The 14739-nt window shown below is 42.6% G+C and overlaps 1 protein-coding gene across 2 annotated transcripts in view; it reads right to left on the bottom strand.

Annotated features, from left to right (window-relative positions):
• The window catches only part of SCCPDH (saccharopine dehydrogenase (putative)), a 36097-nt gene that overhangs the window by 3725 nt on the left and 17633 nt on the right, over positions 1-14739 (bottom strand). For both annotated transcript variants that reach the window (XR_011381547.1, XM_002717629.4), the window contains exons 5-10: positions 10384-10433; positions 5216-5346; positions 4361-4478; positions 3163-3282; positions 3018-3074; positions 830-941 (exon numbers count right to left, since the gene is read on the bottom strand). Coding sequence is in view for 1 of the 2 variants with exons in the window: in XM_002717629.4 (XP_002717675.1) it covers positions 830-941; positions 3018-3074; positions 3163-3282; positions 4361-4478; positions 5216-5346; positions 10384-10433 (588 nt within the window). In the remaining variant the exon portion in view is untranslated. The remainder of the gene's footprint in view (positions 1-829; positions 942-3017; positions 3075-3162; positions 3283-4360; positions 4479-5215; positions 5347-10383; positions 10434-14739) is intronic.

The following is a 14739-nucleotide window of genomic DNA, read 5'->3' as shown; positions in this document are numbered from 1 at the left end:
CAAATAAATAAATCTTTTTAAAAATACAAATAAACAGATTAAGCTTTACAAAGAATACATTTTAGAGGCTGGCACTGTGACACAGCAAGTTAAAGCCCCAGCCTGAAGTGCTGGCATCCCATATGGGCGCTGGTTTGAGTTTTGGCTGTTCCACTTCCAATCCAGCTCTCTGCTAATGCATCTGGGAAAGCAGTGGAGGATGGCTCAAGTGCTGCACCCATGTGGGAGACCTGGAAGAAGCTCCTGACTCTTGGCTGTGGCCTGGTACAGCCCTAGCCATTGTGGCCTTTTGGAGAGTGAACCAGCAGATGGAAGACTCACCCTCTCTCTCTTGCTCTTTCTCTCTCTCTCTCTTCTGTATCTCCTTCTATCTCTGCCTTTCAATTTCAAATAATAAATAATCTTAAAAAAAAAAAAAGAATATAGGGGCTGGTGCTGTGGTGTAGTGAGTAAAGCCACCGCCTGTAGTGCCAGCATCCTATATGGGAGCAGGTTCGAGATCCGGCTGCTCCTCTTCCAATCTCGCTCTCTGCTATGGCCTGGGAAAGCAGTGGAAGATAGCCAAGTCCTTGGGCCCCTGCACCCACATGGGAGACTTAGAGGAGGCTCCTGGCTCTGGGTCGGTGATGCTCCGGCCGTTGCAGTCATCTGAGGAGTGAACCAGCAGATGGAAGACCCCCTTCCCCCCGCCTCTCCTTCTCTGTGTAACTCTAACTTTCAAATAAATAAATAAATATTTTTTAAAAAAGAATACACTTTAATAGCATACCACTTTATAGGTTAAGACAATGTAAAAATCCCAAGTAGTAGTAAGTCAAATGCAAAATACCTGGTCCCTTCACCTGAGTACAAATTCTGACATTTGGTTTGTTCTCATCAGGACTAAGGCCTTGGCTGTATCCTTGACCAAAGAATGTCATTGTAAACGATGAACCATCAATCTGTGAAAAAGAAAGCAAAGGGATTGTTTTTAAATATGTCAGTTCCTCCTTGAACACAGCACAACTTAGGATTCTACTTCAGCAATCAATGTTTTATCTGCCAGAATATCTTACCCTCCTTTAAGCGTGGTAGAAAAATTAATTAAGCTGTAAGTTTTGGTGACTGGTATGATGTTGAGGGGAGGGGACGGGTGAAGACCAGGGATGAGAGAAAGGGAACTCTCTGGGCACGGCAGGAAGAATGGCAGCACCACGAGTACACGTGGTTTCAGAGAGCAACTGGAGGTGGTTTCCATGGGATGGTGGACATAGAAAATCTAGTTTTAGACGCTGTCGAAGGTGGCAAGACACAAACAGCCAGCAAGTAATGGAAATATGGGCCTGGGCACATCAATGTAATTACCCACTTAGAGATGTAAAACTTTCATTCAAAGGTTAAATTCCAGAGGACTTACCAAGCAGCTTTAATAATCACTCAATTTGGGAATAAGGCAATAATCCAGTTATGATTAACAAATGTTTGGGGGAGAGAAGTTCAGAGTTTGAGAAACTGGTTCCAAGTCACTGTGGGATGCACTTCTGACACAGCAGGCGGTTGTGCAGGCCTGGAGACAGGAACGTGCCTGCTAACAGCACTGCTGCATCTCCAGGGAGAAGACCGAGTCCCAGGCAAACCACCTTGAAGGAGGGGCAAGGAGATGAGGGTGGAGCACAGCAAGCGGGGAGAAGGACACAGGACACGTCCCAGTGGTCACCTCAGACGTAGGGGAGCAAGCACTCAACCACCCCCGGAAGGGCAATAATCAGTAGGGTCAAAGGTAACAGAGCACATGAGGACCACAGAGTGTTCAACGTATTTAGCAACTGTAAGGTCGATGGAGACAATCAAAGTCGAAGAAGGGTCCAGCGCTCTTTTTCAGGTAAGGGAAGACACTTGGCATTTTACAGGCTTAGGGAAAAGAACGCACAGAGAAGTAGGAGGTAGAATTGAGGGGATGTTACCTGAGGAAGCCAGCAGGAAATCTGATCAAAACTAGCAGTCCTGGCTAAGGTGCAGGCTAGCTGGAATCTAGGGTCCACCACCCTAGCTACGTGAACGTGGGCACCGTCCTCTCCCTATTTCCTCAGCTGTAGAAGGGGATGCGCACACTACCTTTGCCTCAGTGGCTGCTGAGGACTGAGTGGAGGCAGGCGGCCCAGTGCTGCAACACAGTCAATGCTTACGCTGTCGAGAGCACAGGTGGAGAGGTTAGCCCTGCACAGAGGAACACTCCTCCCACAGAGGAGGAAGAGGGGAAGATGGAGCAGCGACAGGGCTGGGCTAGGAACCTGAGGGGTGCACAACAGATGCTCTCGGTTCTTTCAGTGAAGCAGCAGTTGGGATTGTAGGCAGACAGAGAAGAGGGTTGGAACCAGGCAGATTCAGACGAACGTCATTCAGAGGAGATGGAGGCAAGACTAAGGAAAAGTCAAAGACCCAGCGAGTGATACTACAGTTGCACTGCTGAGGGAAACATGGATCCACGGTGCTACCATCCACTGTGCAGGGGGCCAGGAGCAGAGGAAAGGAAGGCTAATGACCCATGGCCTGGCTCAGGCTGCAAGGCAAACAGCAGAAAATGGGGCAGTCCTGGTGTTCAAGATATTGGGTACATGGTGATTCACTTTATCTACCACAGAACCCAGGGTACACCAAACAAGGGAAACCTAGGGGCCGAGAAAGCAAAAAGAAGCGATGACAGGAAAAAAAAGGAGGAGTAAAAACTTTTGAGATCTCTATGAAGTAAAGAGAACATAATTTCTGAAGACTGATGGCCAAGCCGTCGTCCCAGCTTGGAGGATCCTGGGCAGGATTTTCAGCCTCTCTGTGCCTCCGTTTCCTCATCTGCATGATGGAAATAATACCCACATCCAACAGGTGTTTGAAAAGATTAAGTAATCTAATTTACACACAGAACTTCAAGGAGCGTCTGAAATATGTTGTGTCCCATCAAGTCTTACGTGTTAGTGTCACTGCACTGAGGAAAATAAAGAAAAACACTATTTAGGAAATTTGGAGTTGAAGAAAAGGATTACCTGTTTCTGTGTTGGACCTTGTTTTGAAAAATAACCGAAGGAGAAGAGCCACGGGAACTAGAGGAAACAAACAAACCCTCAGTGACATTCTGGAAAACTCAAGGAAAATACATCTAAAGATCTGATTTCAAAAAACCACACTTACTTTTATGAGAAGTTGCCTTCCAATGCCAAACCTCACAAAGAATAAAAAGAAGAGCCCTGCAAACATCAGCTTAATAACAGAGGAGATGCCACCCACAGTTACATAAGCAGCGTACTGGACCTGGGTGAGAATATCAAAACGTTACTCTCTGCATTTCAGACCAAGTAACACAAGCGTGCTGGCTGTTTACAACTGCTCTCAGAAACCAGACAGGGATGAACTATTTTTTTAAAGAAATTTGTTACAAATGATAGCTTCCCACACTGGAACACAAAAGTCCTCACAATCCCTAGCATATCTGACTTCAGTACCAACACCTTACAAAATGTGGACTCCATTTCCAACCTCCTGTGAGAAAATGTCTCCACTTCGACACCTGGGATCAGTTCTGGCTGAGGCCTCAGCAGTGGGAGCAGTGATTTCCCCCATGGGGAAGAGGAGGACGGCACTCCAGAAGAAGCAAGCAGAGGACACAGTGTCCCAGACACCTCCATGAGCAGCAGAAATGGGTGTACTAGCAGCTGAAACATTCAACACAGGGATCGCCGGTGTTTATGACACTAGCATTTCCCGTATTCAATTCACTGCCACTGTGTCACATTAAAAACAATTCGAGCCGGCGCCGCGGCTCACTAGGCTAATCCTCTGCCTTGCGGCGCCAGCACACCGGGTTCTAGTCCCGGTCGGGGCACCAGATTCTGTCCCGGTTGCCCCTCTTCCAGGCCAGCTCTCTGCTGTGGCCAGGGAGTGCAGTGGAGGATGGCCCAAGTCCTTGGGCCCTGCACCCCACGGGAGACCAGGAGAAGCACCTGGCTCCTGCCTTCAGATCAGTACGGTGCGCCAGCCACAGCGCGCCGGCAGCGGCGGCCATTGGAGGGTGAACCAACGGCAAAGGAAGACCTTTCTCTCTGTCTCTCTCTCTCACTGTCCACTCTGCCTGTCAAAAAAACAAAAACAAAAACAAAAACAAAAAAAACACACAATTCGGTGGGCCAGATTTGAATCATGAGACAAAACTATTACCAGCCCCCCCAAAACGCAAAATGCTCAACCATACCTATTCTATTTCCAGAAGTGGAAATATGCATTAATTAACTCTTTTTTTGCTTTATAAGCATAAAAGTCCTACATTAATTGAAAGGGGAACTGTTACAAACACAGAATGCGCTTTATTAATACATAAGCCGTATTTACTTACTGGTGATTCTTCTAAAATTTCATGCAGGTAACGCTGAGTCCGCCTCACAACAGACATATCAGATCCGAAGAAAGGAATGGAATATGTGCTGAGTTCCCTACAGTAAGAAACTGGCCACCTGCAAAACAGACCTGTGAGTATTCTGCATTTTCTCCAGCTACAGTGACTACAACTTCAGCTGGTAAGTCTTTTGATAAAAATTAGTAACTTTTCTTGAAGCAATTCATAACAAAGAAGACGGCAGATCTACTTTTAATTAAAATGTATTCCAGTGATTCTTCTTTTTACTCCACATTTAGATCCCAACAAGCGACAGATGGAACAGTGTAGTAGTCTTCCCACCATGGACACATAACAAATTCAGCATAGCTATGTTTTTAGCTATCTTTTATACCATCCGTTTCCAAAGCAGTGATTTAAGAAAATACTCATTTAACAGCCAATCCTAATGTAGCAACTACTGAAGTTCTCACATTATAACTGCAATTAATGAGACTGACTAATGAACCTGTTAGGATCATATTACACTTAATGGTTTTACTGCATAAAACTTAGCAGACATTTAATGGTGATACTAATAGTGAAAACTCATCACACAAATTCACTTCTCCCCTATGGCTCAAAAGCATGATATCTGAAGTACTCAAATCTACTACAAAATAGTCTCCAACCTCTCTTTAGAAGCATACTTCATCAATAGCAACTAATAATAATCCACTTAGAACTGATATGTTAAAGAATGGATTTTGGGGAGGGAAATTATGGGGGGCGGGAAGCCATTGTAATCCATTAACTGTACTTTGGAAATTTATATTTACTAAATAAAAAAAAAGAATGGATTTTGAGTTAATATACCTTTTTTTCAATTTTGGACCAACAAGTGGGACTGGTTTCACATTTGATGCATTTCGTAGTTTTCTCAAATTATTCTGATCTCCAAAACCATAAACTGCTGACTGCCAGGTAGCATCGTGAATGCACAACCCCTAATAAAATAGTTCAAGAGTTACAGAAACATGACTTTCACCTTTACTAGACAACTCCAAGTAACGTTTACTTGTTTCAAACACCATTTCTCCTACATTTGAGCAAGATTTAATAATCAAGAAGAATTTTCATAACCAGCTGAGCAGCAGTAACACTCATTAGCTCCACTACATTATTTACCCCAACCTAAGTCCTTTCTTTTTCCCTTTCACCATTATTTATGATCTTTCTAATAAGTATTTTAGTTTCATTTTTACTCACATAGATGACCAATTCCCACAAAATTAGCCATATTAATCTTACCTCTATTCTATGCTGATTCCTCAGTACCTCAAGATGTGTTCATGAGCACATTTATGATATAGCACACCATCCACAGATATATCCATCCCATTATACCCAGTTTCCCAACACCTCTTATTCTAATCCCAAGCTGTACACCTGTCTTCTTGAAGTTTTGTTAAAATTTTAAAAAAAGAAAGTTCATTCATATTTAATTTCTTTGATCGATTTCTTTTTCATACTGTAGCTAGGATACAATATTTAGTATATGCTTGATCTTAAACAGTTATTTTTCATCTCTTTCCTGAGACTCTTAGTTCTTAGAACCTTCCATTGGTTCTAGCACAATGACTGGCACCTTCCCCATCTATTACCTCTGACTCCACTAGGAAATGAGTGGCAGAAAGGAGACCACAGAAGAGGATATAACCCCACAGTGCTGGCCTTTCTCTACCCAACTGCTAAGTGGCCCTTTTATTTTCTTGGACTAATTTTTAAGAAATTATTTATGTATTTATTTAATTAATTAGACAGGCAGAGAGATAAAGATCTCCCATTCAAATGCCCACAACAGCTCAGGCTAGGCCAGGCCTAAGTCAGGAGCCAAAATCCTGGACTCAGTTGGGGACTCCTGTCTGGGTGGCACGGACCCAAGCATTTGAGCCATCACCTAGTGCCTCCAGGATGTGTATTAGCAGGAAACTGGATTGGAAGCAGAGTGAGGAGTTGAAATGATGCACTCTGATATGAGATGCTGGTTTCTCAAGAACTGTCTTAACTGCTGTGCCAAACCACCCCACCCCCCGCATTTATACTGTGATGTGCATAACTGTATTATGTCCTTCCTTCTTGTTATTTAACTTGTTTAAATAAACGATGTCATTTAGGGAGATTCAAAACTCTAGTGTAGCTCTGCAGGTACACTATCCAACATGGCAGCCACCATATAGCATCTGTGGAACATTTCCATCACTGTGGGAAGATCTACTGGACAGCGCTGCTCTAGAATTTATGATTTCAGTCCTCTGAAAGTCGCTGAGTCTTGCTTTAGGGCCCAGCATATAGCCGATGTTCAATTTTTCACTGTAAAAATAAATAAGCTTAAGGAAAAAGTATGATAAGGAGTGCTACAGTGCCGAGGGATGCCCCAGAATCAACAGCAAATTTCCACTGACTCCCCTCTGTGAAATTACGGCTCTGTATTTTGCTTCAAGGCGAGCTGCAGTGAAATGAGTCCTCTTATTAATAATCATACTTAACGTTTACAGAGCAATTACTAACTGCCAAGTACTGTTCCGATTCACACTAATTGATTAATTTAATCCTAATAGCACCAAAAGAAGTAGACACAAATTATGATCTCCTTTTCAACTGGAAGGAAATGAGGCACTTGGAGGACAGGTAAACAGGCCCACAGAAACATCACTCGGAGCCAGGGAATCCAGTTCCCAAACCTGCGCTCTTGACCACTCTGACCTAGACTCCCGACTCGGATCTACAGGAATCACCCCTCTGTGGTTCTTCTGCTACTTCTAGTAAAAGGAAGAGATAATCATCTGTTCTACTTCCTCTTTCCAACAGCATCTCCTGCTGCTCTCTCAAAGGAGGCCTCTCCAGCTCTACCAATTTTCTCACTTTCTCCAGGGAGTGGGCAGTCAGTTATCTGGCAGTCTTCTGTGTATTCCCAAGAGCCCCTTACCCTCTATTATGCTGATAAAGTCTTTACTATTGGAACTTTTACCATGTTGTTCAAATGGTCCCCCTGCAAGGCCCATGACCCAGACCTGGGCATTCTGATTAGTCCATTATCCTGGGTCACACTGATTGGCTGACCTTCCCTATCACTGATATGCAAACCCTGGTAGCTCTTGTCAGGAACCACAAACCTTAAGGCAATATAGACTTGGAGCTTCTAGTGCTTTCCCTGCCCTGTGGAGCTTCTATACATAGAAAAACATAAAAAAAAAAAAAAAAAAAAAAAAAAACACAAGAAGGGGGGAAAAAAAAGAAAAACAAAACAGAGTTCTGATAGTTTTCATTGGAATGTCTAGATCCAGCCATGCTTTTTATTTGCAGACATTTGGTCACACAAATCAAATAATTCCTTTTAGGTTTAAATGGTGTTGACCTGAGTTCCAAGCATGTCTTTCTCATACTTGTTTCTGAATCTTTGCTGAGGTTGCTGCTGCCTCTGACCTTCCAAAAGTGACTGCTTTTTCAGTCATTTAAGACCTCCATGAGGCATCTCAAATTACATGGGATAAGCATCATTTTGGTTTTTTTCTGGTATTCTGGTACACAGTCAGTTTAAACACAAGTTTTACTGTTTTTTTAAAGAGGCACAAGGAAAGGGGGGGGGGGGGACGAGGAGAAGAGAGACAGACAGACAGACAGAAGGCTGACATAGACAGCTCCCATCTGCTGCTTCACTCTCCAGACATCTGCAACAGCTAGGGCTAGGTAGGTGTCAGAGCTAGGAGATGGGAGCCCAACCCAGGTCTCTCTCCCACATGGGTGACAGGAACCCAGTCACTTGAGCCATCACTGCTGCCTCCTTGGGTCTGCACTGGCAGGAAGCTGAAATCAAGTGCTAGAGCTAGGAGTCAAATCTAAGCACTAGAAGGTGGGTGCCTTAACTGTTAGGCTAAACACCTCCCTTTTTCACAACTTTCTAGGTTAATTAATCTGAACCCACAATCCAGACAAACACAGTCATTGCTTTTTTTTTTTTTTTTTTTTTTTTGACAGGCAGAGTGGACAGTGAGAGAGAGAGACAGAGACAAAGGTCTTCCTTTTGCTGTTGGTTCACCCTCCAATGGCCGCCATGGCTGGCGCGCTGTGGCTGGCGTACCGCGCTGATCTGAGGCCAGGAGCCAGGTGCTTCTCCTGGTCTCCCATGGGGTGCAGGGCCCAAGCACTTGGGCCATCCTCCACTGCCTTCCCGGGCCACAGCAGAGAGCTGGCGTGGAAGAGGGGCAACCGGGACAGAATCCAGCGCCCCGACCAGGACTAGAACCCGGTGTGCCGGCACCGCTAGGTGGGGGATTAGCCCATTGAACCGCGGCGCCGGCCAGTCATTGCTCTTACAAACATATTCCACACCCTCCCATCCTTCTGTCTTTGTTACAGTACAGGTTTAATTGCCTTATTGAAATGCCTAGGATCATAAATATTCCAGATTTTGGCTATTTTTGGATTTTGGAATATCTGTGTACGTTTCATTGGCTGAACAAACAAAATCCAAAATGCTTCAAAATCTGAAATGTTTTGAGTGCTGACAAGGTGTTCACAATGTTTTAGGTTTCATATTTTCAGGTTAGGAATGCCCAATCTGCATTTCCTCTTCGCTCACATTGCCACAGCACCAGCCCTTGAAATTTGGTCCATATACCAGTTGCTCCACAAAGTTCTTGATGCCTGGCCTTCCAACCAAATGTATGTTCTGTTCCACTGTCAGAATCCTACAGTATTCCTTGCACCTGATCTCTATTTTTTTTTTAAGATTGATTTATTTATTTGAAAGGCAGAGTTACAGAGAGGCAGAGGCAGAAAGAGAGAGAGAGAGAGAAGTCTTCTATCCACTGGTTCACTTCCCAGATGGCCAAAATGGCTGGAGCTGAACCCATCCGAAGCCAGGAGCCAGGAGCTTCTTCTGGGTCTCCCATGCAGGTGCAGGGGCCCAAGGACTTGGGCCATCTCCTGCTGCTTTTCCATGCCAAAGCAGAGAGCTGGATAATAAGTGGAGCAGCCAGGACTTGAACCGGTGCCCATATGGAATGCTGGCAGTGCAGGTGCTGAAGTACCTGGGTTCCTGCCACACCCACATGGAACATCTGGGCTCCCAGCTTTGGACAGGCCCAACTCTGGTTATTTTGGGCATTTGGGGAGTGAACTAGCAGAAGTTCTCTCTTTTTGTCTCTCTTTCAAATAAATAGATTAAAAACTAAAAAACAATTAAATATGGTCCTTTCCCAGAAATGCAACTATCTCATGTTCCCAAATAGACTATAAATACAGTAAGACTAGATTTACCTCATATATTTCTTTGACAGTACAACAGTATCCAACTCCAAGTTGGGCACTTAATAATAACACACTTTTTGTACTTTGATGATCACTTTCCTGGCTCACAACATTTATTATTCAACAACCACAGATGCTTTTGTATTGGGATCAAGGTAAATTACTCTAATATAGTGAATTGTGCAGTTATTTAAAAATAATAAATTATATTTGAAGGTGCTGGAGTTGTGGCACAGAGGGTGAAGCTGCCACTTGCAACACTGGTATCCTGTATTGGAAGCCTGGGTTCAAGTCCTGGCTGTTCTGCTTCCAATCCAGCTTCCTGCTAACACACTTGGGAATGTAGCAGATGATGACCATGTACTCGGGCCCCTGCCACCATACGGGATGCATGATGAGTTCCTGGCTCCCAGCTTTGGAGTAGCCTAGACCTAGCTGTTTCACGCATTTGGCAAGTGCACTAGCAGATGGAAGATCTCTCTGTTTCTGTCACTCTGCCTTTCAAATAAATACATCATTTAAAAAAAAACAAAACTGTATTTTAGGTTAAAGTAAATCTTCCCTTAAAAAATTAATTTTAGGCTAAAGTAATTTGATTTAAAATTAAATAATATCCACACACTAAAATTATAAACACATAAAAAACTTATAAGTCTTTTTAAAGAGACACTATTTCCAAAATGTTTTCATTATGGACTTGAAAAAACAATTTGACAAACAGAAAAACTAACCTCAGGTCCTGAATGAATAGTCAGGAAACTTTCCACAGCAGTCAAAGTACCTAAAAGAGTAGGACAAGGGTAAAAGTAGAATAAAATAAAAATATTTAGTTATAAGTAATAATGAACTGTTACTATTCATTCAGGGACTACTTTCACTAAGCCTACAGCTGATACAGTTGGAAAATCTATAGAGATAACAGTTACAGTTTTGTGATATTATTGATTCAGACCTAAGAAGCAGCTAAAGGGGCGACCACCCAGCCTAAGAGTTAGGACTCCAGTTAAGACACCTGCACCCTACACTGCACTGCCCTGGGTTGACTCCTGGCTCTGGCTCCTCACTCCAGCTCTCTGGGAAAACAGACTGCGGAGGCACTGGTGATGGTTCACATTCCCACCACCCATGTGAGGGATTTGGACCGAGTTCTCAGCTCCCAGCCACTGAGGGTGTTTGGAGAGTGAACCGGCATACGGCAGCCCTTGACTACTCAAATAAATAAGTAAAACAGGGGGTGGGGGGTGGGGAGGTGGAAGCAGCTAAGGCCAGGTAAACTGTCAGAAAGAAGAGTTTAGCATAAACTAACTGCTAGCACTGACACAATCTTTTCTAGTATTTTAAGTGCCAACATATTACCCTGAATAAGGTAACAACTTAACTCACACATCAGGATGTAGTTCTCAAAATCAGATATATGAGAATTCTTGTGATTTCAAACACGATAACATGATAGCTTACAATGAACATGCAGAAAAACCATTAAAAACACCCTTTGTGACACGACGGCTTATATAAAAAAATAGGAGCAATCAATTATATTAACCATGATGACTAAGGCATAGGTACAGTGATTAATTATTTTAGCTTTGCAAGAACAGTAAGGCAAAAGAAAAATATAACAGGCTAATTCTCAAAATTTGACCAAATGAAATATTTCCATTTCTTAACACTGTTGCTAGTTTGAATTCCAAGAGATAATTAAAACATGAAGCCTTTCTGAGCAATAACAGCCGAGCACATCATCCGCAAAGATGGTGCAGCAGGAAACGACGGCGCCTGTCAGACCACTCAGAGAAACTGAGAAGCGATCATGAAAGCTAACTCGCTGCAGACGATTCTGAGGGTTGCCTACAAGAAATTCACCTCAACAGTAAAGACATAGCCAAGACATTGCTTGAGATGCCCACAGCCCATCTCAGAGTAACTGGATTAGAGCCCTGCCTCCACTCCTGAATCCTACTTCTGCTAATGCATGCTCTGGAAGGCAGCAGGAGGTGGCTTAAGATCAAGGGTGGGAATGCCTGGCCCACAGGCCTTACGTGGTCTGGCCCTATCAAGGCAACCACAGGCAGGACTCAAAATTCAATAAATCTATGGCAGACTAACCTTTAAGTTGATAATTTTGTATGGCCTTCACATGATGTTATAAATATCCAAATGGCCTTTGGCACGAAAAAGGTTCCCCACTCCTGGTGATGCACTTGGGTTCCTGCTACCCATATGAGAGACCCAGACCTGGTACCTGGCTTCAGCCTGCCCTAGCCCTGGCTGCCGTGGGTATTTGAGGAGTGAACCAGCAACTGGGAGGTTTCCCTCTCTTATTCTCAAATAAAAAATAAATCAATTTATTATAAAAAGTTATACAAACAATACAAAGACTGAAATTAAAGATATGGAAAAAGATATATCATGCAAATAAAAATCAAAATAAGGAGTTTTGGCAGATAAAAGACATTAAGTCAAAGATTGTAAATAGAGGCAAAGATCATCACCATATATTAATAAAGGTATCAATCAACAAGAATAAATAATAGTTGTAAATAAATAAATGCATTCACTACTGGAGCACCCAATTTTATAAAACAAATAATTTTTAATCTAAAGGAAGAGAAAGATTTTAATACAGTAATAGATGGGGACTTCAATACCTACTTTCATCAGTGGACAGACCCTCCTAACAAACAAGCCAAAAACCCAGAAATAACAGTTAAACTAAACTATACCAAATGAATGTAACAGGTATTACAGAATATTTCATCCAACAGCTGTAAAATTCACATTCTTCTCAACAGCACACGGAAAATTCTCCAGGATAGAACACAAAACAAGTCTCAACAAATCCAAAAAAGCCAAAATCATATCATGTTATCTTCTCCAACCACAGTAGAATCAAAGCAGCAATCAAACAAGAGAATTTTAGAAATTATACAAATACATAGAAACTAAACAGCATACTCCTGAACTACCACTAAGTCAATGAAGACATCATAAGGAAAATATAAAAGTCTATTGAAAGAAATGAAAACAGAAACAGAGCATACCACAACTGACAGGATATAGCAAAAGCAGTTCTAACAGGGAATTTTATAGCAATAGGTGCTTATGTCACAAAAGCAAGTTTCAAATAAACAACATAATAATGCAACTCAATGAACTAGAAAGCAAACAAAATAACCCAGTCAGTAGAATGAAAGAAGTAACAAAGATCAGAAAGAACAAACAAAATGGAAATTGAAGAAAAAAAAAAAAAACAAAAGCAAAACATCAATGAAACAAAGAGCTGGTTTCTTGAAAAGATAAACAAAAAGTAACTCAAAATCAGAGATGAAAAATAAGATATTACAACTTATACATCAGAAAAAATCATTAAAAACTATTATAAACAACTATATACTAACAAATTGGAAATCGTAAAGGAAGGAATAAATTTCTGGACACATATAACCCACCAAAATTGAGCCAGAAGGACACTGAAAATCCTAACAGGCTAACAATAAGTAGCAATATTCAATCAGTGATAAAACAGCTCCAAATAAAGAAGAACCGTGGGACAGGCATTGTGGCACAAAGGGTTAGGTTGCAGTACTGAAAGTCTTAGCTCAATGAGGAAAGAGAAACAACTAAAAACAACATCCAATTAAGAAAAAAGTCAAATTAGCCATTTGTAGGCAACATTATTTTATATATTAAAAATCCAAAGACTCCCCCAAGAAAACCTGTTAGAACTCATCACAGAGTGAGTAAAGTTGCAGGATTCAAAATAAGCAATTTAAAAAAATCAGCTGCTTTGCCATACACCAATAAAGAAACTGCTAAGAAAACAGGCAATCTTATTCACAATAGCTTACAAAAATAAAATGCCTAGGAATACATTTAACTACAGAAGTGAATGATCTCTATACTAAGAACTACAAAATATGAGGACCGGCACTGTGGTGCAGCGGGTTAAATCTCTGGCCTACGGGCCAGCATCCCATATGGGCACCAGTTTGAGTCCAGTCTGCTTCACTTCTGATCCAACTCTCATATGGCCTGGGAAGGCAGTGGAAGATGGCCTAAGTTCTTGGGTCCCTGCACCCCATGGGAGACCCAGAAGAAGCTCTTGGCTCCTGGCTTTTGATCAGCTCAGGTCTGACCATTGTGGCCATTTGGAGAGTGAACCAGCCGATGGAAGATCCCTGTCTCTTTCTCTGTCTCTACCTCTCTGTAACTCTTTCAAATAAATAAAGTAAATCTTTAAAAAAAAATACAAAACACAGATGAAAGAAACTGAAAAGGATACACACACAACAAAAATGGGAAAACAGGGCTATTGCTGTGGCACAGCGCATTAAAGTCCTGGCTGCAGCGCCAGCATCCCATATGGGCACTGGTTTCATTCCTGGCTGCCCCCATTTCCAATCCAGCTCCCTGCTAGTACACCTGGGAAAGCAGCAGAGGATGGCCCAAGTCCTTGGGCCCCTGCACCCATGTGGGAGACCTGGATGAAGCTCCCGGCTCCTTGCTTTGGATAGGCTCAGGTCCAGCTATTGCGGCCATTTGGGGAGTGAACCAGTGGATGGGAGACCTCTCTCTCTCTCTCTCTCTTTCTCTGTTTCTCCTTGTGACTCTTTCAAATAAATAAAATAAACCTTTAAAAAAAAATGGGAAAACACCCCATGTTCACAGGTTGGAAAAACATTGTTAAAAAGTTCATATATCAAAAGCAACCCTGAGATCCAATGTGATTCCTACCAAAATACAAATGACATTTTTCAGAGAACAGAAAAACAATCACAGAATTCACACTGAAGCACAAAAGACACTGAATAGCCAAAGCAATCCTGAGCAAAAACAATGAAGCTGGAGGCATTGTAATACCTGACCTCAAAGCATAATACAAGGGCTGGTGCTGTGGTATAGCAGGTAAAACCGCCAGCTGCAGTGCTGACATCCTGTATGGGTGCCAGTTTGAGTCCTGGCTGCTCCACTTCCAATCCAGCTCTGTGCTATGGCCTAGGGAAGCAGCAGAAGATGGCACAAGTCCCTAGGCCCCTGCACCTGGAAGATCTCTCTCTGTGTGTCTTTCCCTGTCTGTCTCTCCCTCT

The sequence above is a fragment of the Oryctolagus cuniculus genome, chromosome 13 (genome assembly GCF_964237555.1).
Source record: "Oryctolagus cuniculus chromosome 13, mOryCun1.1, whole genome shotgun sequence".
NCBI classification, from domain to species: Eukaryota; Metazoa; Chordata; class Mammalia; order Lagomorpha; family Leporidae; genus Oryctolagus; species Oryctolagus cuniculus.
The sequence above is the reverse complement of the archived record's forward strand: the minus strand, read 5'-3'. Positions and strand labels throughout refer to the sequence as shown.